Source organism: Hemitrygon akajei, chromosome 16, assembly GCF_048418815.1.
Source record: "Hemitrygon akajei chromosome 16, sHemAka1.3, whole genome shotgun sequence".
NCBI lineage: Eukaryota > Metazoa > Chordata > Chondrichthyes > Myliobatiformes > Dasyatidae > Hemitrygon > Hemitrygon akajei.
In genome coordinates, this window is record NC_133139.1 from 19,181,351 (window position 1) to 19,206,982 (window position 25,632).

General features: G+C 41.4%; 1 protein-coding gene across 1 annotated transcript in view; it reads right to left on the reverse strand.

The window, feature by feature from the left end:
- Positions 1-25,632, reverse strand: part of apc2 (APC regulator of WNT signaling pathway 2) — a 246,097-nt gene that overhangs the window by 104,761 nt on the left and 115,704 nt on the right. Inside the window, exons 3-4 of the mRNA XM_073068331.1 lie at positions 16,211-16,301; positions 4,428-4,620 (exon numbers count right to left, since the gene is read on the reverse strand). Of these exons, the coding sequence (XP_072924432.1) occupies positions 4,428-4,620; positions 16,211-16,301 (284 nt within the window). The remainder of the gene's footprint in view (positions 1-4,427; positions 4,621-16,210; positions 16,302-25,632) is intronic.

Below are 25,632 nucleotides of genomic sequence, written 5' to 3' on the forward strand. Positions count from 1 at the left end.
GGAACCTGTGAGATATCGAACTGTTGGGATGAGTGAACAGTGGTTTTTGATGGACTCTAGATCACAGTCTCTTTGTGGGCTTTGCTATTGCTTGCATGGTGGGAGGTGGGGGGCTGATGCTTTCTGCTGGAACAAGTGGGGGAAGAGGGAGGGAGAGGGTTGATGCTTTGCTGCCCGTTGTGCGTGGGAGAGAAGAGGGGAGCTTTGGGGCTCTAACATTTCTCTGTCATTCATTCTTTGGGGTTTTTTTTCTGTTTCATGGAAGTCTGTGAAGAGTAAGAATCTCAGGTTGTATACTGTATACGTTCTCTGATATTAAATGGAACCATTGAACCACTGAATTCCAAAGTTGTATTTTCAAAGTAACAGAAGCATTCTTTGGAACTCTTTTAAAACTCAGGTGATATCATTAAATGAAGGCAAATGAGCTTCACGTCCCTTCCCTTTGTAGCCAAAGCTCCAAAATCACTCCAGACTGAATTTAGTTTACAGTCCAACACAGAGTTATTTGGAAACATATCTCTGCAGAGCTATCTTGTATCATGTCTTCAGAAAATAAGAGGGAAGGAAACGGCTCACAAATACAATTTTCTTATTCCGACGTCACACTGTTCAAATATGTCTTTGATTTTACTGCAAGAGTTTTCATCCTGATCAATGAAAGGTAAAATTAATGATGTGATATTGTGCAGTATAGTTTGATTGCTTAGCAGACCTGGATTGGAACACATTGCGCTTATTCCCACAGAATGAGTGGAAGACTTAATTAAAAGCAAGAGATACTCCTCGAGTGCCTGCATGAGGTTTATAGATATTAATGTTTCAGATAAGCTCATTCATAAAATCACTTTGCAGATAGAAGTGAAAGCATCTGTTGACCTCTGCCTGACTGCTTCCATGGGCTGGTGACAATGACACCGGGCTCAGAGCTTTGTTTAGGAGAGTGTGTGCCAGTAATACTGTTCTAATGATTCTCACCCCACCTTGATCAAAGTGCACATGTTCTTTAGAAGCTATGGAGCAAATTCGATGGACAAAATGGCCTAATTCTGCTCCTATGCCTTATGGTCTTGCATCTTACGGCCTAAGAATTTTTAAGGCATCGAGGGCAATAAGGTACTGGCACAGAAAAAGAGATGAGACCTGAGGCATAATCACAAGACCATAAGACCAGAAGAGCAGATGCAGGCTATTTGGCCCATCGAGTAGTCCCTGCCATTCAATCATAACTGAATTTTTTCAGCCCCTTTCTCCTGCCTTCTCCCCACAACATTTAACCTCCCTTACTAATGAAGAACCTATTCATCTCTGCCTTAAATATACCAATACCTTGGCCTCTGCAGTCCTCTAGACAATGAATTCCCGATTCATCACCATTTGGCTGAAGAAATTCCTCCTCATCTCAGTTTTAAAGGATGTTCCTTTGTTCTGAGACTGCCTTTATGACATTGAATATTGTACAGGCGTGAGGCGCTGATTTTTTCCTGGTGTCTTATATAACTGGAGGTAACTATTGACCAAAGTTACCTATTGACCTAGCATCAGCATTCACTGATGAGCCTCCAGTATGCCTGGCATAATTCACACTTGCTTGCATTTAATAGATGATGCTCATTGTTACATGACAAGGTTGAAATATGTTCAATTTAGTTATAAATAATTGTACAGATAATTTTCAAAAAGTGTTAAAATAATTTATTTAATGTGAATATCATTTCATGTTGAGAAAAAAGTGATATTACTTTAAAAACATGCAAATGTATTTAGTTCTGGAAATTCTGCGAATTGGTGTGCAAAGTATTCTTTTATAATACTGGGCACTGAATCTGCCATTAACTTGTAAAGTCTTGCATTCAACCTACAGCATGCAATTGATTGGCTGTGGGTGGGGGGGGGTGTACACTGTACTCCTCATTCACTATAACGTTACTGATGCATGAACAGTGTGGTGTGTACGTTTCATTCACCATCTTCCTTTTTCAGGTAGGGAAAGCAATACAGAAAATGATTGGAATTTTAAGCAAATTGGCACATTCATGTTCTCAGAAAATGAATTGTTTTCACTGTTTCAGAAAATACATTGTTCAGTGTTTTTTCTCTGATGTTTGGTATAATTCTTTGAGTTACATGTTTGAAACCATGAGAGAAAGGCTGTTTTCACCCACTTGGCTTGTATGATTGAAGTGTTCAACCTGCGTGGTGACAGTGCCACGCAGACACAGTGTAACAGTATGGATGCATAGTATTGCAGATAACAGAAGATGATAGTTTATTTATATTTTTATATTTACTATTTTTATATTTTGTGTTATATTTTGATCATTTAGAATTAAAGTGAGATGTCCCCATAGAATAACAGAAACGATAGTTAAAGCAAAACAGGCCTGAATGCTAAATAATTAACAGTATAAACGGAAAAAGAATTGAACTTGATTCAATGCACATCACATTGCCTATTGTTATATTTAACAGGATGTACCATCATTTATTTTGATTCACCATAAAGTTATTGAGGAATAAGCAGCACAGCGTGTATGTTCCATTAGCCATCTCCCTTTTCCAGGGGTACCACCTGGGGATTCACCCTTCTTAGATCTCCTTATTAAACCACTATTGTGGCTGAGTGGTGCCACAACAATAAACTCTCACTCAAGGTCAGCAAAGTCGAAGAGCTGATTATTGACTATAGTTGGAGGAAACTGGAGGTCAATGAGCCAGTTCTCATCAGACGTTCTGAGGTGGAGAGCGCCAGCGACTTTAAGCTCCTCAGAGCTATCGTTTTAGAGAATCTGTCCTGGGTCTAGTATCGAAGTGCCATTACAAAGAAGGCATGGCAGCCCCTTGAATTTTTTTAGAAGTTTGTGAAGATTCGGCATGTCATCTAAAACTTTGGCATTGTATTTGCACAATCATTGTCCTTTGCCCGGCGGTTGACATTGGTTGTGTGTAGTTTTTCATTGATTTGATTGAGTTTCTTTGTATTTACTGTGAATGCCGGCAAGGAAATAAATATTCAAAGTAATTTTATTATTAAACTACATATCTGTCACCACATACAACCCTGAGATTCATTTTCTTGCAGGCATACTCAGTAAGTCCATAACCAATATACAATCAATGAACGGCTGCACCAACTTGGGCTTCAAGACAACAAACTGCAAATGCAAAAAGAAAGAAATAATAATAATAAAAGATAAATAAACGCCTAGCTTCAATATGAGAGGAGTTTGTCTTTGGTTACTAGCACAAAGCTGGCACTAAAAATGAGCTGCTGGTCTCAATCACTGGGAGGCACAGTAGTCTAAAGGTTAGAACAACACTTTACAATGCCAGCTACCTGTATAAGAAAGGGGTTCAATTCCCACCACTGCCTGTAAGAAGTTTGTACTTCCTCCCCGTGACCAGGTGGATTTACTCTCGTTTCCTTCCACTTTCCAAAGATGTTTGCTTAGGTTTAGTGAGTTGTGGGCCTGCTATGTTGGCGCCAGAAGCGTGGCGACACTTGTGGGCTGCCCAGTACAATCCTCGCTGATTTGAATTGGCACAAAAACAACAGATTTCACGGTATGTTTTGATGTACATGTGACAATATAGCCTATCTTCCGGAACCCTGAGAGGATACACTGACAATCCTTGAGCATGAGCAAACACAATTGTCTCCTATAATCGCATCCCTTCCTTGACAAATTATTCTGAACGTTTAGTGCTTTTGTGTAAAAATGTTCATGCTAATGCATAAATGGTAAATATTTTATTCTCCTGTTATTTTCTTAGGTCCAATTAGCTTCCCTACTTTTATAAGGTATTCACACTCACCCATTCGAAACCATGTAAAATTTATAAAACATTGCGCCAAAGTGGGCAAATCTTGCTCTCTGTTCCCACTGATTTCTCATATCCTTGAATATTTTCTTCCTGTTTAATTAATTCCCTTCTGAATATTGCAGATGACTTGACATCAATTGGAACTTAAAGTAATGCATTCCATCATTTGAAATCTGGTGTAAAATTGTATAAGCTCATCTCTCATTTTATTGTTCTACTCTTCGTTGCTGAAGGATCACACAGTACAAAAGGACCATTATGTTCTTTGAAGCAGCATTTCTATGAGTCCCACTCTGCTCCTCCTTTTCCCCACAGCCCCATTTTTCAGCCATTAATAGTGAATCTCCCTCCTTTCAGGAACTTTATTCCAGATCATAGCTATTACGCCTAAACTAAGGTCACTTCTTTCTGGAATGAGGAAGTTTTACTTTGTGTCGTAAGGATGAGTAGACTGATTGTACGTTGTCTAAAGTCTGATAAAATGAAAATGGGCATTATTTTCAACAGCAGAAAGACCATCTTTTACATTTGAAATACCCGTGAAGCACAGAATTTCACAGTGACACCCAACGAACAGTCTGCCATGCTACTGAATCTATTACCTTTCTTCATTAAGTTCTGCCAGATGCTGCATCTTTCCATGTGCCGCTGGTAAGTTATCTTGGACCTGTGGTGCTCTAGGATGCACCAGGCTCCTTTCAGCTGTCTGTTCCGAAGCAAGTGTGCTTTGTCCTGAACACACCATGTTCGATTGCCACTTTACATCACACAGATTGGCAATATCGGTGTTCAGCTCTACAGAACAAACAGAAAAATATTTGAACTTGAATCCTTTTGTAGATATAAGCTTAAATTTATTTACAGTCATGACGCTCAATCCATCTTTCAAACCACCATCAGCACATTCATCTGTCTGTTGGGTTAGGGCTTAGGATTGTTATTTGTCTTGGATTTCTCTTGTAGTTTAACTTTCCTATGCTTGCTTGTATTTTTATATAATCACCTATATACATAATAGAACATAGAATAGTACAGTACATTACAGGCCCTTCGGCCCACAATGTTGTGCCAACCCTCAAACCCTGCTCACATATAACCCCCCACCTTAAATTCCTCCATATACCTCTCTAGTAGTCTCTTAAACTTCACTAGTGTATCTGCCTCCACCACTGACTCAGGCAGTGCATTCCACGCAATGTATAACTGTTCAATGAATTATTCAGTAATTACAGTACAGTTGCTTTAGTCTTTTTCTCGAAACTTCATAGTTTGCGGTAGCAGGTGTCATGCTACTTGAAACTGGCTACTTTATATGTTAATTCTTATCATTGGAATTTGTGTTATCTCCAGAGTATGAGATAGTCACTACTGCTTTTTTCCTTTGTCTTTCTTTGGTCATTCTTTGTTATTACGACACTTGAAAAATTGCTCAGCAGTATGTTTTGTTCCTCATTCTTGACTTCTAAAGAACCTTTGGATCTCATAGGCATCATGGTCCAACATGTCCATCACTCACCATATAAACCTTCCATAGTAATTATCTACAATAAAACCAGGCTCTAGTCAAAAGTTCCACCTGATTTCTATTCCCTCCTGTATTTCTGCAGAGTATAACGCTCTTCCACAGCTATCTAGTTGTTGGTGCTCGTAGCATAGAAACACAGAAACATAGAAAACCTACAGCACAATACAGGCCCTTCAGCCCACAATGCTGTGTGAGTGTACAGTTCTTGGCAGAACTAATTGGGTTTCTAACATTTTTTATATCATTCATTCTTCGGAGTTTTTCTTCTGTTGCATGGATATCTATAAAGACTAAGAATTTCAGGTTATATACTGTATTCATTCCCTGAGATTAAACAGAACCATTGAATCTGTTGATTCGTCTATGATGAATGGGATAATCTAAATACTAGAGACATACCATGCTGGCATGAAAATTTTCTATGCATGGAGAATAGTTGATGTTTAGCACTTTCTTCCTCAAAGATCCATTAGTGCTAGGTTGTTAATTTTAGATGTGAGGACGAGATTTTTGTTAAGCAAAATCATTTCAGGACATAATGGGGTTCACAATGTTACAGCCATAATATCAAACGTGCAACAAACTCAAAAGGCAAAATGGACTCCTGTTCAATGATCCCATGATCCTCTGTTCTTGAAATGAATGGTCCCTGCAAATAAGGATGAGAATTTTCTACCTTGTGACAGACAGGGAACGATGCTACTGCCAACATTAAGTCGTCTTAAGTGGTTTGTCCCTTTAAGATCACATTGTCCAAGGAAGACTGAGTTGAATTGGATCATTTATCACAAACCAGCGTCAGAGTATTTAGCCTCTCTTGTGTTGCCCTCTCTTCAGTCAGTTCTATTGAAATCAACAGGGCAGATCTGTCCTGAGACCACTCTCCACTGCCCCTGAACTCATGGAAATTTGGGCACAGTCTACAGCTGGGGACCCACCTCCCAGCACTTTAGCCTGGCTCAGTGCAGGGTGAGAGCAGTCAGGAGCAGAGATCACCTCCCACTCACAGAACAGCTTCCACAACTGGTGAGGCTTCACCCTCAAATTCACAGCTGAAAGAACTGTCACTGTTTATCAAACGTCATTGTTGTTGACAATAATTCAAATCACTTTGGCCATCTTGGTAATATAAATTATTAACTTTATCTCACAGTACTAAAAATTGCACTCAGAAACATTAAAAATCTTTAAAATTTAATGCAATCAGAAAACCTTATTTTGCTATTCTGAGGAAGGATTGCAAACCAGAAATAATTAACTGTTTCCCTTTCTACAGAAGCTACATGACCTACAAGATTTTCCAGAATTTTCAGTGTTTCATTCTACTACCTTCCTCTGGCAGCTATTTTCTCTCCTGACACAGGCTCAGCAGCAACTGTCAGCCTGAGAGCTGGGATGTCTGTGGACATTTGAGTTGCTGGAAGGACATCAATTCTATGAAAGACAAACTTTGATCTACCTAAAACTTTTCAGTGTAAGGAGAGCTGTGATGAATGCTTCCTTCTGACATATTCCAAGGTGCAGGAGCAGAACAGCGCATGTGTTATAGAAATACATAGGACTATGTAGGAGGGAAAGGTTACGAGGGGTGATTGATAAGCTCGTGGTCTAAGGTAGAAGGAGTTGATTTTAGAAAACACAGCACATTTATTTTTCAACATAGTCCCCTCCGACATTTGCACACTTAGTCCAGTGGTCGTGGAGCACACAGTTCCCTTCTTTGTAGAAGTCGGCGTCTAGGACCTCCAGAAGTGGTCCATAGCATGGGGTGATTGATAAGTTTGTGGCCTAAGGCAGAAGGAGATGAGTTATTAACTTCAAACTTTCTGCATAGTCACTCAAAGAGTTGAACTGCACGTGCGTGTAACAAGAGCTGTAAAACTCATCTCCTTCTACCTTAGGCCACAAACTTATCAATCACCCCTGCTGTGGACCACTTCGGGAGGTCCAAGATGCCAACTTCTACAAAGAAGGGATCCGTGTGCTCCACGACCGCTAGACTAGCTGTGTAAATGTAGGAGAAGTAAATGTGCTAGAGTTTCTAAAATTGACTCCTTCTACCTTAGGCCACGGACTTATCAATCACCCCTCGTAGATTGATTTTAGAATACGTTAAAAGATCTGCACAATATTGTGTGACAGGAGGCCTGTACTGTACTGTAATGTTCTATGTCACATTTTCTAGATGTTTAGTGCTGTGTCGGGGCTCAGAGCAGCTACTGGAAAGGGTTTGTGAAGGACCACAGTCCAGAATCCTGCTACCACTGGACATTGAGGGGCCGGGTCCAGTGTATTAGCTGTTCAAATTTTGTGAATGTACTATTTAAGGAAGAACAATCAGTGACATTTACACATTCTATAAAATGTACTGATTGGATTAATGTAGAGAAAGATGTCTATTGATTGCATTTCCAATAGGCACTCTATTAGTACACCTCTACACCTGCTCATTAATGCAAGCATCCAATTAACCAATCATGTGGCAGAAACTCAATGATTAAAGCATGCAGACATGGTTGTTCTCTGGAACAAACATCAGAATGGCAAGGAAATGTGATCTAAGTGACTTGGACTGTGTAATGACCATTGGTGCCAGATGGGGTGGTTTCAATATCTCTGAAATTGCTGATTTCCTGGGATTTTCACGCACAACGGTCTCTAGATTTTACAGAGAATGGTGCAAAAAAACAAATAAAACATCCAGTGAGTGGCAGTTTCGTGGGTGCAAACACCGTGTTAATGAGAGAGGTCAGGGGAGAATGGCCAGACTGGTTCAAGCTGGCAGGAGGGTGCCAGTAACTCAAATAACCACACGTTACAACAGTGGTGTGCAGAAGAGCATCTCTGAATGCATGACATGTCGAACCTTGAAGTGGATGGACTACAGCAGCAGAAAACCACGAACAGACACTCAGAGGCCACTTCATTAGGTACAAAAGGTACAAGTATGTATATTATGATGAATTTTTTAAGTGAAAAACAAATTTGAACTGATATCCGGTCTGACTACCTAAATGTGCTGGGGATCAGGGGCAAGAAGCCACAGTGTGTGGTTAGAACTGACAGGAGCAGATAGCCAAGATGCAACATAGATTGGGAGCGTGGGAGCAGTGCTCTCTCTTGCTAGCAGAGAAGAGCCTGGACAGTGTAGTTGCACTGTCCTCTTCCATTTCATCTGGAGACTCAGGATGGATCAAGTCCATAAGGTCACAATGAAAGGCGGTGAGGTCTACCCAGCTTTGTCTCAGTCTGATGGCCACCATAAGTGTGTGTTTGCATTAAGTAGTGCACTAAACTGAAGCACACCAGCTGTCGTGTGCTGATGTTCCACCTGTCCATTATGTTGCCAAGGATGGGCCTGGCCTTGCTGCCACACAGAGTTGTGCTTCACGGAAAAGCTTCTACAGTGAAACACTATCGACCACAAATCCATCAGGCTGTTGTCATCACTGAACAACCTGCAGGCCCTGTGGGAGAAGGCCATGGCAGATCCTGTGGAATGATTTTTCCAGCTGACTCTCAAAGTTATTTGTCCGATTGCCTTATTACAGAGCACGCTACCAAATATCCGGATTGCACCTCAAAGGCGTAAGAGGGGCCCTACCCTCCAGGTCCTTCCTGCATAGCCAGACTCTCAGTCTCACTGGATACAACCTTCGAGTTAGCTGCAGTGTGGATGAACTGATCGGCCAGCTCCTCGTGGACTGTACAGTTGCAGACTGGAGAAAGATGCAATAATCCTCGGTGAGGTTTGTCTTGTACAGCTGTGTACAAGAGGACTATTCCCAGGGATGCATACTGAGATAAACTGGAAGATCTTCAACTTAGTGAATGGCTCACTTTGGTCGACTCAAAACTTGTTAGCCACCAATTGCAAGGAGGTTTTAAGGGTACAGGGGCATGTGCTGAGGGAGCCACCAAAGTTTAGTGCTGCTAACACAAAAGCTCTATGGTGAATGACCACAGCCCAGTGGACACTGAGGAGTAGGGAGATATTCTAACGGCAGGATGACACTACCATAGCTAACAAGGGAAGTCAAAGCTAACATAAAAGCAAAACATACATCATATTACAGAGCAAAAAAACAATGGGAAGTTAGAGATATGGGAAACTTATAAAAACCAACAGAAGGTGACTAAAAGAGCCTTGGGGAAGATGAAATATGAAGGTAAGTTAGCCAACTATTTCAAAGTGGATACCAAAAGATTTTTTCAGATATATGAAGGCTAAAAGAGAGGCTAGAGTAGATATTAGACCACTGGAGAGGTAGTAATAGGGCATAAGGGAATGGCAGAAGAACTAAATAAGTATTTTCCATCAATATTCTCTTTGGAAAACACGAGCAGTATGCCAGATGTTTAAGCGTATCTGGGAGCAGAAGTGAGTGCAGTTGCAGTTACTAGGGAAAGGTGCTTGGGAAACTGAAAGGTCTGAAGATAGATAAGTCACCTGGACCAGATGGACAATACCCCAGGGTTCTGAAAGAGGTAGCCCTAGCGATTGTGGAGGCATTAGTAATGATCTTTCAAGAATCACTGGAGGACTGGAAAATTGCAAATGTCACTCCAGCCTTCAAGAAGGGAGGAAGACAGAAGAAAGGAAATTATAGCCAGTTGGTCTGAATTCAATGGGTGGGAAGATATTGGAGTCAATTGTTAAGGATGTAGTTTTGAGGCACTTGGAGACACATGATAAAACAGACTAAAGTCAGCGTGATTTCCTGAAGGGAAAATCTTGCCTGACAAACCTGTTTGAATTTTTTGAGGAAATAACAAGCAGAATAGACAAAGGAGAGTCGGTGGATGCTGTGCACCGGGATTTTCAGAAGGCCTATGACAAGGTACCACATTTGAGGCTCCTTGGATCAGGTAGTGTTGAGGAAGCAGGGAGGCTGCAGAAGGACTTGGACAGATTAAGCAAGCGGGCAAAGAAGAGGTAGCTGGAACATAGTGTCGGGATATGTATGGTCATGTAATTTGGTAGAAGGAGTCAAAGGAAATAGGAAATAGAAAATAGGAGACTATTTTCTAACTGGGGAGAAAATTCAAAATTCCGGGGTGCAAAGGGACTTGGGAGTCCTTGCACAGGATTCCCTAAAGGTAAATTTGCAGGTTGAGTTGGTGGTGAGGAACGCAAATGTAACGTTAGCATTCATTTCGAGATGACTGGAGTATAAAAGCAAGGATGTAACTCTGAGACTTTATAAGGCACTGGTGAGGCCTCATTTGGAGTATTATGAGGAGTTTTGGGCTGCTTATTTCAAAAAGGATGCGCTGACATAGGAGAGGGTTCTGAGGATGTTCACGAGAATGATTCCAGGAATGAAAGCGTTATCCTGTGGGCAGCAATTGAAGGCAGTTGGCCTTTTATTCACTGAAATTTAGAAGAATGGTGGGGGGGTAAATTTCATTGAAACCTATTGAATGTTAAAAGGCCTCAATAGAGTGGATGTGGAGAGGATGTTCCCTATCGTGGGGGAGTTTAGGACCAGATGGCACAGTCTCAGAATAGAGCAACATCCTTTGACAACGAAGATGAGGAGGATTTTCTTGAGCCAGGGAGTGGTGAATCTGTGAGAGGGAAATGGATCAGACATTATGAAATGCCAGAGTAGACTTGATGGGCTGATTGTCCTAATTCTGCTCCTATGTCTTACGCTCTTATCGGTCTTTGGTAGTGCTTAAGGAGGAAACATCAGAGGCTGTGACACATTGTAAACGAATGTATTGATTTGATGGTACAATAACTCTAAGAAAGGTCTGTAAAAATCGTATTTCCTCTGCATTATTATGAAAAAGCATATTTTTGAAATTTGGAAAAAAAACTGAGTTTTCTTTTTGAAGCTCACGGGGAACAAAGAAACAAACAGCCACACAAGTAGCATAGCGAAAAGAGCTGCATAAGCCCACAGCATCATAAGGACTTCCACTGATAAATGCACGTACAGCAGTGCTGGAGTCAAGACAGAAACCTGCCCTGATTTGGAACCAAGTATCAGCAGGGCAGTCCTATGTATGCCTAATACTCTTAACGCCCAAATAGTGCCAATGACCAAATGCAGATCCTTATCCCTCGAGCTGTTAATAGGCACATCCTAAAGTGAATTTAGAATGAACATATTGTCATCAGCTTGTACAGTTACTGGCACTGTCAGAAGAAATCATCATAAGTGCTCATTATCCATTCCCTTATTTTATGCAATGTGTAGGCACTTTGAAAGGCAACATCTGGAGTGAAATTTAGTGACCACTTGTGCCCTAATCCACTGGTTATATTTCACAGGGCAGACTGTGCCATGATATATGGGACCTACTTGTTCCTAACTTACAATAGATTCATGCCTAAGGCTTTAACCATTGAGGTTACACTCTAATCTAAAGTAGTAAACCTTTTTTAGTCCAACAGGTGAAACAGGGAACAATTTAACACAAACAAGAAAAAATCTGCAGATGCTGGAAATCCAAACAACACACACAAAATGCCGGAGGAACTCAGCAGGCCAGGCTGCGTCTATGGAAAAGAGTACAGTCTATGTTTCAGGCTGAAACTCTTTGGCAGAACAGGAGAAATAAAAAGCTGAGGAGTAGATTTAAGAGGTGGAGGGAGTGGCGAGAGAAACACAAGGTGATAGGTGAAGCTTGAAGGGGGGGATTGAAGTAAAGATCTGGGAAGTAAATTGGTGAAAGAGACAGAAGGCCATGGAAGAAAGTAAAGGGGAGAGGAGCACCAGAGGGAAGCAATGGGCAGGCAAGGGGATAAGATGAGAGAAGGAGAAGGGAATGGGGAATGGTGAAGGACAGGAGGGCATTACCAAAAGTTTGAGAAATCGATGTTCATGCCATCAGGTTAGAGGCTACTGATACAAAATATAAGGTGTTCTTCCTCCAACCTAAGTGTGGCCTCATCACGACAGTGGAGGAGGCCACGAATAGACACATCGGAATGGGAATGGGAAGTGAAATTAAAATGGGTGACCACTGGGAGATCCTGCTTTTTCTAGCAAGTGCTTGGTGAAGAGGTCTCCCACTCTACATCAGATCTCATTGGCATGCAGGAGGCCACACTGGGAGCACCAAACACAGTATATGACCCCAACAGACTCACGGCTGAAGTGTGGCCTCTTCTGGAAGGACTGTTTAGGGCCCTGAATGGTAGTGAGGGAGGAGGTGTAGGGGCAGGTGTAACACTTGCTCCGCTTCAAAGATTCACAGGTTCAAAGTTCAAGTTTGATGTCAGAGAAATGTATACAATATACATCCTGAAATGCTTTTTCTTCTCAAGAATGTTTTCTTTCTTCCATGGCCTTCTATCTCTTTCACCAATTTACTTCCCAGCTCTTTATCTCATCCCTTCCCCCTTCAGGTTTCACCTATCGCCTGGTTTTTCTCTCTCCTCCCCCCCCCCCCCCACTTTAAATCTACGCCTTAGCATTTTTTTCTCCAGTCCTGCCAAAGGGTTTTGGTCCGAAACATCGATTGTACTCTTTTGCTAGGGAACAATTTAATCTATGTCAAGTAGGTACAGTGTAAATTTCTGAGTGGAGTTAACAAGATTAATTTAATTTCAGGTCAAATGGAAATATATATCAATACATTAGACCAGATGAGATATTTCTATGCATAATCTACCACATAATTTCATTTTTCTCTGCAATTGCTTCCTCTGGGAGAAAGGGCATCAACTAAACGCATTTTGCAAGCAGCTTTATAATTGTACTAATGTGTTTGCATAAGCTGATAACCTGCTCCCATTAGTTGAGAAATAAATTCCAGTCACTGAATTCTAGAGATAAGCCCACAGGATAAAAGGTGCACTCCCTGTAAATAGTGTTAGAATAAACAGCTGTAATGTGTGTAATACCCTGGTTAAGATGTCTATTGCTATGCTGTCAGGTAGTTTACGCTAGCAGTTTTCTGTAAAAGCAGTGTGCCCTGCAGGGAAGTGTGCTTTGGCTTCGGCTAAAATAAGGACCCACGCTGTCCAATTTAGGAAAGTGAGTCAGCCGATCAGGATTGTGGGATGTGAGAGAAGGTTCTAGAGAGCTGTGGGGAACTGTTTTCTGAAGGACCGTAGTGTGATTTGTGGTTCTTTGGCAAGAGGTGTGGTAAAGAGAAGAACGGGAGAGACACCCGTAGTATTCGGTCCGACGGGAAGACGCAGTTGCAAGGAGTGCTTTGTGAGATGAAGGAGTCCAAGATGGGAAGCTCTACTGGTGATTGGCAATAAGAATTCAACGCCGTGAGTAACAGCTTTTGGAAGAGACGAGCTCCAACGCTCATGAGCACATTTAGACTGGTTTAACTGTGATGGGCCCTCTTTGTTGTCTTTTCTTTCTCTTCTTCCTCTTAATAACTGTTTGATAAAGCTGAAACTAGTAAATATACTTACTTAATAATTTTATGCGGTGTACGATCTGTTATTTTTTGCCGCCGATAATTGTGTATGGGCAATATTTACACAGCATTCGCTCAGATTGAGGTTTCTTTAAGTGGAACATCACAGCATTCCTGTTTGGTTGAATCCCAAATCTTACCAACCATAGACATGTATGTTTTTTAAAGGTGGCCGTCCCACTGCTGAGTGATATGGCAAGTTGGCTCACTAGCCCAATTTGTAAGCAAGCCCAGTGAGAGGGTTACACAAGTATAGAGAGATACACAGGGATTGATTTTGCACAAGAGTCTATATCTTTGTATAAAACTATGGGACTGAATGGTCCAAATGTGAACTGCAGGTGTAGGTGTTGAATTTGGTATGGCAATCAGGAGAAAGCCTCCCTTAGTCTGAACTCAGATTCAGATTCATTTGTTTAACACATGTACATCAAAACATACAGTGAAATCTGAATTTGAGTTCTTTGTTCTTTTTTCAACAGGACTGGCAGCGATAGTCCATCTGGCTTATACTCATCTGCACTCTCTTCGTGGCTCACCTACCATCATGTCAACAGCACAACCATGCATGCTTCAAAATACAAAGCAAATCACTTTGGATGTCCTGAAGTTCTGAGGGATGCTACATACATGCAAGTCTTCCTGACAACTAATATACCAGGAAAACAGACGGCTGTACAGTCTTTTGCAGAGATACCACTTACCAAACAAACTGAATGGGGTATCAGCTCAATCAAGCACATCGTGCAGTTATAGAACGAGTTTAGTCAATGGTCTTTCTCACAGTGGAATCAATTGTGCACACTCTCCAAGAAGGAAACCAGTAGTTCAAATCTTGTATGATAGGAACGCAACAACGTTCCCATTAAGGAGTAAGGGACTGCAATAATAGCTTAAATTTCATTGACAAATGTCTGCTGCTTACAGCCATTGTCAGTATTCGTCCGTTGCCCAAGCTTTCCTGAACTGAGTGCAGGGCATATATCTTACAAGCCAAATTACTCTGGTGATCAACTATGAGGTTCTAAGTGACAGATAATTGCAGTTTTCCTGAAGTGTTTCTGAAACCATGTACTCAGCTTTGCTGGCTGTCAAAGTCATTAGGGACTTAAAATATTTCTGTCATTCAAAAACTCTTAAAATCTAATAAAATTGAATACAAAACATTGATAAAGTAGACTGCTAAAATAAAACAAACAGAAACACTTCAAATAATTAAATAATTTAAACTTTGAATATTTTCAAGAAGGAACTTGTCTTCTTACCATCCAGTTCCTTGGAAATCAGTGGGATCACTGACCTTGTGCCAACTCTAATCAGCCACGGGATCCAAAAGCCACTCCCCCAAGATAGATTTGGGTCAATCTCACCCAGTGATGGCACTCCACTACTGGGATATATCAATTGTCCAATGACAGACTGATGCCAGAAAATGGCTGGCAGCAATCGCAGGATCAGGTTCAGATCCCTTCCTTTGAATTTGCAATGCATGCGTAAGAATCTTGGATTTTCTGACATTTCAGTCACTATTGGGAGAACCTCAAAAAAAGGTCACCAAAAAAATCTGACTTGATTGACATTAAGAATCAGGATCCTCATTCTGTTAGGATCATTGTCTGAACAAGTTAGGCTGTAACCACAGTGCAGTTAATGGAATTACTTTAACGTGATTTAAACCAAGGACAAGTATCTGAAGTGAATAGTTACACCAGAAAAACAAGTACTTACACAACACCTACCACCTACTTCACTTTACAGTCACTGAGCTGCTCTTGAAGTACATTCATCTTTGTAGTAGTACAGGAAACACACAGCCAATCTGTACACAGCAAACTCCCTCAAAGAGCAATGTGATAAAAAAAAACAAGGATAAGCACCAAAGTTCTGCAGATGCTGGAAATCCAGAGTTACACACATACAATGGTGGAGGAACCCAGCTGGTAAGGAAGCGTCCATGGAGAGGAATTAAACAGTCAATATTTTTGGCTGAAACCCTTCATCAGAACTCAGTTTTCAGTGATGTTAGATGAATGATTCTATGGTTCAATTTAATATCAGAGGATGCATACAACATACAACCTGAAATTCTTGCTCTTCACAGACATCCACGAAACAAAAACACAAAGAATGAGTGACAGAAAATATTGGCCAAGACACCAGATTTAATTCACTTGCTTTTCCTCCAAATGACATAATAGCACCTTTGAATTTCAACTCTGAAAGCAGACAGAACTATGACATGGAAGAAGGCTATTCAGCCAGCTCATTGTGAATGCACCATGTGGGGTTGCAATATCTTTAGACAATTTTGTATAGTAAATAGATTAGCTGAAAATAAGCAAAGATAACTTCACTTCAAGGATATCTCAGTAACTCGAAAGCGAAACAGGGGAAAGGTGCTAAGTAAATATTTCTACAGATTTCCAATCTCAATGGTGCATATTAAAGTAAGAGACAGCATCCTACCTTTCAGCTGGTCCAGAATTTCAGTTCTCCCAGTAGACACCAAGTTGCTAGCCTCTTGCTCCAGCCTGGTCTGAAGCTGCTTCAGCATTTCCTGCAGTAGATAATTGAGTGTAATGAGTACACCTATCATCTTGCCGTAACGGGAGAATAACACGGCGACACACGTACACAAATGAAGCACACGCCAGCGCAATGGAACAAGCGTTCAGCAAGGTCCCGTACTGATGTGACAGCTTTCAATTATCACTTTTATTTTCATCTTTTTCAACTCCTGCCAAATTTGAAAATGCCGAGGGTGATCAGCTCATCACACCCTGTGGCATCAAACTCTTCTATTTTTAATACCCAGTGTTGGATAGCAGCAATAATTGGAGCACAGATACATGATGCAGACACACGCAAATCAGGGCTGCCCCAGTGATCTCCTTGGCTTCACTGATGAATGGTCAGGATGTCAAGTGCCTGCATTGGGTTATTTTCATGTTATGTCCCATGACTCAGTACAAAAACAACAACTGCAATAAAGAGATGTGCCCTTGCAAATGTAACTGTCCTCGTATTGATCCTGTAATCCTTTACTTCATTTTCTGTCCACTACTAAATGTGCCATACATCACTGCCACAGCAACAGATCAATACTAAATCCATCCTCTGCTACAGAGGCACTGCATAGCAGAGAGGGCACCTGCCAAGCTGAAGTAATGAAACACGCCATTTCTCTTAAATCTGACATAAAACAAAGTCAAAGCATTTAATTTCAGCTGCAGAAATAATCCTGTATAATTCATCATGGACTTTCAGCCTGTGTTTTTAACTCCAGAGAGTAAACTATACATTTCATAAAGCACCAGTCGGTGTTGTTAGCAGAAAATTCCAAACACGATATTAACATATCCTTCAAATTTTCTCCAGGAATTCCCTTCTTGTGAACAGTTCAGAAGATGATGCTTTTCCTCCGTTTGTTGTTAAAAATTCTGTTCCTGCACTTGGCCTCTGTATCTGTGAATATGAACGATTCTTCAAAATCACTGTGCTGCGTATATCGGAGAGGTCAAATGACAGGCTCAGTGCCTGGTTTAATTCTACGGCATTACAACTGTGAGTCCAATAAATGCAAGCAGTAAGAACCACCCCAGAAAGGAGAGCTTTGTGACATCAGCCACCGCACGTGTACGCAGCAGCTGCACGGCTGCACTTCTTACATCTCTACTTAAAAACCAAAGACACTTAAATGGAAAACCTTGCCACATTTGGCTTCCATTAACTCTCTACAGATGGTCTTCTGTTCTGCAGTGACTCAGCTTGCCGTGTCAGAACAAGATGCAGCTGCACTCAAGCCTATGTCCTGTTCCTTTCCAATCAGCAGACCAGAAGCAGCAGCCGGCAGAAACCGGAGGCTAGGCAACACCCAAAAGGCTTAATGTGCAATTTCAGAACTTCGATGCAACACATTAATAAAATCCCAAAAATGCTGCATCATGCTGGCATCGGCTAAGCATCCTCAAATTGCAACACCAGTGAAATAGAGCCAACCTGTGAAGCATTCTGGCATTTGTGTTTTCTGGTGTTTTATAGGAAGGGTTGGGGGTGCTCTTTAACCTAACATGTTTAATCTTCATCCAGTATCACACTTCATTCAATGAATTGGGAGAATAAAATGGATTGCTCACAAATCCCAGCTTTACCTGGAAACCTGTCATTTCCCAGCTGGAATTAAAATAATTTGCACTGTGTCAGTTTGACTGTCCTGTACACTAAGACTAGTAGAATTATTTAACTCATGCATAATGATCAATAAAAGGACTTTAATCTTAAAGACAGGCTGCAGGATCAAAGCAGTCTGTTTTAAAGTTTAAAAACCTTTGTTAAGGAGTGAGATACTGGAAATCTCTGAAGTAAACAGACTGCAATTGATAATTATCCAAAAGCAGTGTTTGAGTTAATAGAAGAAAATTAAGTGTGACTGTACCTGTAGAAGTCAAATTAAACTATATTGTGTAGTACCTTTCAAATAGAGGTGCCCAGAAGTGGGCTATGGTCCAGGCACAAGTCAACAGGATTAGGCAAAGTAATAGTTTGGCACAAACTAGATAGGCCAAAGGAAGGACCTGTGTCTCTGCTGTAATGATCTAAATGTGCCCATCAGCAACATATAATGATGACCTATGGAAAAAGAAGATTATGCAGGAAGATTGGTGAAAATATGAATTTTGGGCACTTTTCTTTCCAAATGAAAGCCATTTGAGCAAGCAGAGAGATTCAGGAATAAAACAAGTAGAAAGCTCAATATCCTCTACAAATCTATGAATCAAAGCAAAATGCTATGGGTGTAGATATTTAAAGTAAGTACAGAAGATTCTGAGAAGAATCAGTTGTGGTTTTGGACTTGGAGTATAATTGTGATGTGTACCAACTAATTAGCCCTAACAAAGCAGTTTTCCCTTCAACCTTTCATCCCCAGTCCCATCAAACCATTCATCCTCTTTGCTCTCTCATTTCTCCTGACGAATAGCCAACCCCAAATTTCAAATGGTTCCACAAATTCTTACCAGAAGAAACATCCCTGAATTTATCTTATGAAGTATTGTAAGAATTGTCAATAGGCTCATTTCTCTTTCTTCTAAACTCAAGAGAACATTTGCTTAGGTCTAGTTTGTTTAGTAGCATTGGATAAAACACCATCTCCATGATGTTAATTGCACTTCCTTATCTATCCTTAGATATTGAGACCAGACCTGTACACAGTATTCCAGCTACAGCCTCACTAGGGCTTGATATAACTTCACTGAGATGTGTTTCCCTTTGTATTCAAACTTTCTTACAGTAAAAGCCAAAGTGTCATTTGCATTTGCAATTGCTTGCTCTACCCAATCATTAACTTTCAGTGATACATGTACAAGGATATTGAGGCCCACTTGAAAACAAACACCAACAGTTCAAGATTTAACAAGTTCTCCACCTCTATATTTTTGCCATAGTGGATAATTTCACACTTAACATTCCATCTGCTATGTCCTAACCCAGGGGTTCCCAATTTTTTTTATGCCATGGATTAATGTCATTAAGCAAGGGGTCTGTGGGCCCCAAGTTGGGAACCCCTGCCCTAACCTATTCAGTCAGCCTGTCTATATCTCCTTGAGGCCATTCTACATCTTCCCCACAACCTTCACTACCCAATAGTTCAGTATAATCAGCAAATTTGTATATACTACACTTGACCCCTTCATCCAAATTACTGATGTAGACTTTGAACAACCAGGACCCCAACCTTGATCCTTACACCATTTCAAAAGTCACAGCCTTGCATCCCAAGATTGGCCTATTTATCCCTATCATTGCTCATTAACCAATCCTTAATATATACTTGTATTTTAATGTGTTGAGATTCTTCAGCACGTATAATCCTTAAAAAGAAATAAAATCATAGGGATAGATCTATGATTTCATTTCTTTTAAGGATCATCTGTGAGGATGAAAGAGAGCCACTTTTGATCAGCTATATCCCTCATAAAGAGGCAATCCAACACTATTTGTTTGTCTACTCTTTGTCCTATCATTTAGTGATAGATTTTAACTGGCTCTAGAATGGAGGACAAGGCGAATCCCTTCCTGCTGCAGTTCTTGAACCAAGACAGGCTTAATTGTTTCTTTCTGATTTTAGCATCCCTTTTCAGTTCTTGACTGATCTGCAATGGCAGGCCACTTTATAACTGCTGCGCTTTATGGACATCAACACTTGAAGCTGGTTTACTCTTCGTGTGAGAATCCCTGTGGTGCTAGATAATGGACTGTTGAGTCCCAACAGCCTTTCAGAGTGCTCTAATTATACTCTGCACTCACCTTCAAATGGAAGTTTTCAATATGCGGCCGATCTCAATGTTCTGGGGTAAACGTTATTGCACCAAAACATCCTCCCACTTCAGCTTTTGCGTCTTGCTGGCTGAGACAAGTGTGGTGGAGCATTAAATGTAATCCCATTGGGCAGAAGATACAAAAGACGTAGCACCAGGATCAAGGACAGCCTCTGTCCCCACTATTATCAGACTCCGGAATTAATATTTCATACAATAAAATGGACTCTTGACCTTGCAATCTAACTTTCAATGATCTTGCACTCATCCAGTAGCGTTTACACTGTGGTAAAGTAAGTCCATATTTTATAGAGATAGAAGACTAGCTATATTTGACACAAGTACTGTACATCAAAACATCCAGTGAAATGCATTGTTCGTATCATTAACCAATATGTACAGGGGGCAGCCCACAAGTGTTGTCGTGCTCCCAGTCCCAACATAGCATTCTCACAACTTACTAACCCTAACTCATGCATCGTTGGAATCTGGGAGGAAATCAGAGCCCAAAGAGAAAACCCATGTGATCGTGGGTTGTTAACCTTTGACACCCTTACTAAACAAGAGCCTATCAAACTCTGTTTTAAATATACCCAATGATTTGGCCTCCACAGGCATCCGTGACAACGAATTCCACAGATTCACCACCGTCTGGCTAAATAAATTTCTGCTCACCTCTGTTCCAATGGGATAGCCTTCTTTACTGAGGCTGTGCCCTTTGGCCCTAGACTCTACTACTATTGGAAACATCCTCTCCACTTCCACAATGAGATCCCTCCTCATTCTTCTAAACTCCCACAAGCACAGGCCCAGAGCCATCAAATGTTCTTCATATGCTAACCCTTTCAGTCCCAAGATAATGTTCATAAGGCTCCTCTGGACCTTCAATGCTAGTACATCCTTTCTTAGATAAGCGGCTCAAAACTGATCAAAGTCTTGTGCTAAAACTTCAGTTTAGATTTAACAACATAAGACCTAGAAGAACAAGTAGATTATTTGGCCTCTGATGTCTGCTTAGCCATTCAATAGGATCTGGATGATCTTTCCCCTTAATGGCACTTTCTTGCATATTCCCTAATTACCTTTATATTTGTAAAAAAACAATTGACTTTATGTTCTAATATCCAGAGTGGGATAAAAAAATCTTTACCCTTTAATGCTTTCTCATTAGTGTCTGAGCAATATAATGAGCCGAAAGTTCATTTTAACTTTCTATGGTTATGGAAACTGCTGTTAATTACTCAATAGCCTGAATGTTCTGGTAGAACATTCATCTATCATCTTTCTTGCTTTGCAGTATTAGTCAGCTGAGTTGCTTAAAGACCATTGCCTCAGCTATCAGTTATTTTGATCATTGCACAACGCACATCAGGCACAAAGTGGTTACAAGTTGACTCTACATAAACAAGTTGTTCCTGGCCAAGACTTTTCTGTTTCATAGTCTTGGGAAAGGGCCATAATCTCAACTGGCCCAGGAGGCATGAACATTCCCATTCTGGCTCTCTTATCCATTTTCATCTCTTCTCCACACTCTCCATCACCCCCCTCTGGTGACCTTCATTCTTCCCTTACTCCCAAAGTCCACTATCCTCTCCTATCAAATTTCTTCTTCTTCAGCCCTTTACCTCTTTCACCTATCATCTTCCAGCTTCTCACTTCATCCCCACTCCTCCACCCAGCCACCTTCCCCTCACCCGGTTTCACCTATCATCACCAGCTTCTACTCCATTCCTGCCTGCCACCTTCTTATTCTCGCTTCTATCGCCTTCCTTTCCAGTTCTGATGAAGGGTCTCAGCCTGAAACATCAAACTTTTATTCCTTTCCATTTTGTGTGTGTTACTCTGGACCGTTCTTGAATGAACCTGAACAGGGTTTAACAGTGCAACACACACAGTATGCTGGAGGATCTCAGCAGGTCAGGTAGTATCCATGGAAATTAATAAATAGTCGACACGCTCAGCGAGTGGTGGATGCCTGGAATCCACTGCCTGGTATGGTGGAAGAGGCAAATATATTAGAGGTTTTTAAGAGCAGTTTGGATAGGCACATGGATGTAAGGAAAATGGTGGGATATGGACATGGTGTAGGTAGGAGGGACTAGTGTTTGGATGTTTATGATTTGCTTTTTAGCTGGTTCAGCACAACACTGTAGGCTGAATGGCCTGTACCTGTGCCGTATTCTTCTATGTTCTATATGATGAAATAGCGAAGCAGACTCAATGGGCTAAATGGCCTCATTCTGCTCCTATATCTTATGGTCTTATGGTCTTCATTATAGGATTCAAGTTTAGTATAATGTAGCTTCAAGTTCTATCCGGAGAATTCAACCTGGAGAAGTGTGACGTGGTACACTTTGGAAGGACAAACTCCAAGGCAGAGTACAAAGTAAATGGCAGGATACTTGGAGGAGCAGAGGGATCTGGGTGTACATGTCCACAGATCCCTGAAAGTTGCCTCACAGGTAGTTAGGGTAGTTAAGAAAGCTTATGGGGTGTTAGCTTTCATAAGTCGAGGGATAGAGTTTAAGAGACGCGATGTAATGATGCAGCTCTATAAAACTCTAGTTAGGCCACATTTGGAGTACTGTGTCCAGTTCTGGTCGCCTCACTATAGGAAGGATGTAGAAGCATTGAAAAGGGTACAGAGGAGATTTACCAGGATGCTGCCTGGTTTAGAGAGTATGGATTATGATCAGAGATTAAGGGAGCTAGGGCTTTACTCTCTGGAGAGAAGGAGGATGAGAGGAGACATGATAGAGGTGTACAAGATATTAAGAGGATTAGACAGAGTGGACAGCCAGCGCCTCTTCCCCAGGGCACCACTGCTCAGTACAAGAGAACATGGCTTTAAGGTAAGGGGAGGGAAGTTCAAGGGGGATATTAGAAGAAGGTTTTTCACTCAGAGAGTGGTTGGAGCGTGGAATGCACTGCCTGAGTCAGTGGTGGAGGCAGACACACTAGTGAAGTTTAAGAGACTACTAGACAGGTATATGGAGGAATTTAAGGTGGGGGGGGGTTATATGGGAGGCAGGTTTTGAGGGTCGGCACAACATTGTGGGCCAAAGGGCCTGTACTGTGCAGTACCGTTCTATGTTCTATCCCTACTACCCCCAGGGTCCTCCTATCTGTAAGGGTAAATTCAATACCCAGAAAGACTTGGATAACTACCAAAAATAGAGACATTTTATAAAGCAATGTTTAAAAACAAGGGCAATGACTAATAAAAATGTGTTTCCATGAGTTGTCATGGGCACAAAGGCTGAATGGCCTTCTTTGGTCCACTGATCAGAAATCATCGTTTGTGCTATATTATGTAAATTTTTGTCTATCTGAGCCCAATTATGGGTTAATGAGTTAATTGGATTTTTAGCTTACAGGCCATAATTCAAATGCATTCAGCATCATCATCCTAATTACCATAATTAATTCATTTTCTTTGAAGATAATTATCCTTAGCAATGGGAAATCTTACATTCTGTGGCTGCTGTGAAGATTTAGTGTTGGGAATTTTACCGTTGAAAAGTGTGTCATAGACTGAGGGCGTAGTTTTGTTGACAATTGAAATCTGTAACATTCAGTGAGTAACACACACAAAATGCTGGAGGAACTCAGCAGACCAGGCAGCATCTATTGAAAAGAGTGAACAGTCAACACTTGGGGCTGAGATCCTTCATCAGGACTGGAAAGAAAGATGAGAAGTCAGAGTAAGAAGGCGGGGGAGGAGACAAAGAAATACAAGATGACAGGTGATGGGTGAAACCAGGAGAGGGGGACTTGGTGAAGTAAAGAGCCGGGAAGACAATTCATGGAAGAGATAAAGGGCTGGAGAAGGTGGAATCTGATAGAAGATAGAAGTCCATGGAAGAAAGGGAAGGAGGAGTCACATCAGAGGGAGATGATGGGCAAGTAAGGAGAAAAAGTGAGAGAGGAAAACAGGAACAGGGATTGGTGAAGGGGGAGGGTGGTTACTGGAAGTTCAAGAAATCAATATTCATACCATCAGGTTGGAAGCTACCAAGATGGAATATAAGGTGTTGCTCCTCCAACCTGAGTGTGACCCCATTGAGGCAGTAGAAGAGGCCATGGAATGGGAATAGGAAGTAGAATTGAAACGGGTGGCTACCAGGAGATCCCGCTTTTCCTGACATTCTTTTTTACTACCTCTATTTAATTATGTATGGCATGATCTCTCCGGATGGCAAAATTTTAAAAAAAGATGTTCACTGTATCTCAGGACATGTGGCAATAATAAACCAGTTCAATCCAATGATGAATTGGATGAACGCAGAAGACTGTAATATCAGAACAGTGAGCTGCTGGTCTCGCACTCTCGTTGTCACAGGAATGATTTCTCTCTCCCTCACTGGTGAGAGAGAGCCTGTCTGAAGATACCACAGTTAAGGGTTATGGACTGTAGCTTCTGATGGGCTCTAGATCAAGGTCTCTTGGGGGCTTTTGCAATTGTTTGCATGGTGGGGAAGGGGGGGTGGTGCCACTGGGGGGAGGGGGAAGGTCAATGCTTCTGCTGTTGCTTGTGTGTGGGAGGGGAAAGGGGGGCTTTGGGGCTCTGATGTTACTATTATTCATTCTTTGGCGGTTTTTTGCTTCATGGAAGACCCCACTCAAAGTTAATCATATTAATCTTAAAAATTGTTCCAGTAACATCAATTCACATGGATGATGGACTGGTGCTTTTAAAGTAGCTATTCTGTACAGTGAACAGTGCTTGAAGCAATTTTGCAGACTCAGGTCAGTCTATGATCAGAATGGAGGTACAGCAATGTTAGAAGGCATGGTAGATTGAGGCAATTGACACAGACTGGGGACCAATTTGTCGAGTACCACTCTATCCACCACAAAATCTCCTGGTGACCACATATTCAATTTGACTTCCCATTTCCATTCTGACATGTTTGTCCATGGCCTCCTCTGCTGTCATGGTGAAGCCAAACTCAGTTTGGAGGAATTACACTTCATATTCCATCTGGATAGCCTCCAAACTGATGCCATGAATTTTGATTTCTCTAACTTCTGGTAATATCGTCTCCCTTGTCTCCTCTCTTTTTATTTTTCTCATTCTGATTCCCCTCACATCTCTTCTATTCTCCTCATGTGCCCATCATCTCCCTCTGGTTCCCCTCCTCCTTTTCATTCCACTGTCATTTCCTATAAGAATCCTTCTTCTTCAGCCCTTTACCTCTTCACCAATCACCACCCAGCTTCTTACTTCATCTCCTCTGCCCCACCCACCCAACTTCCCCTCACCTGGTCTCACCTCGCCAGTTTATGCTCCTTCCCCTCTCCCTACATATATTCTAGCTTCGGCCTCCTTCCTTTCCAGTCCCAGTGCATTTTCAGCCCAAATACTCAACTGTTTATTCCCCGCCATAGAAGTTGCTTGACATGCTGAGTTCCTCCAACATTTCAGGCACATTGCTCAAGATTTCCAGCCTCTGCAGAATGCTTTGTGTTTATGATCCCATTGCTTTGGTACTTAATCAAACAACATAATGGCAGAGGTAGAATGACCCACATAGAGTCATAGAAATCTACTCCATAAAAAACAGACCC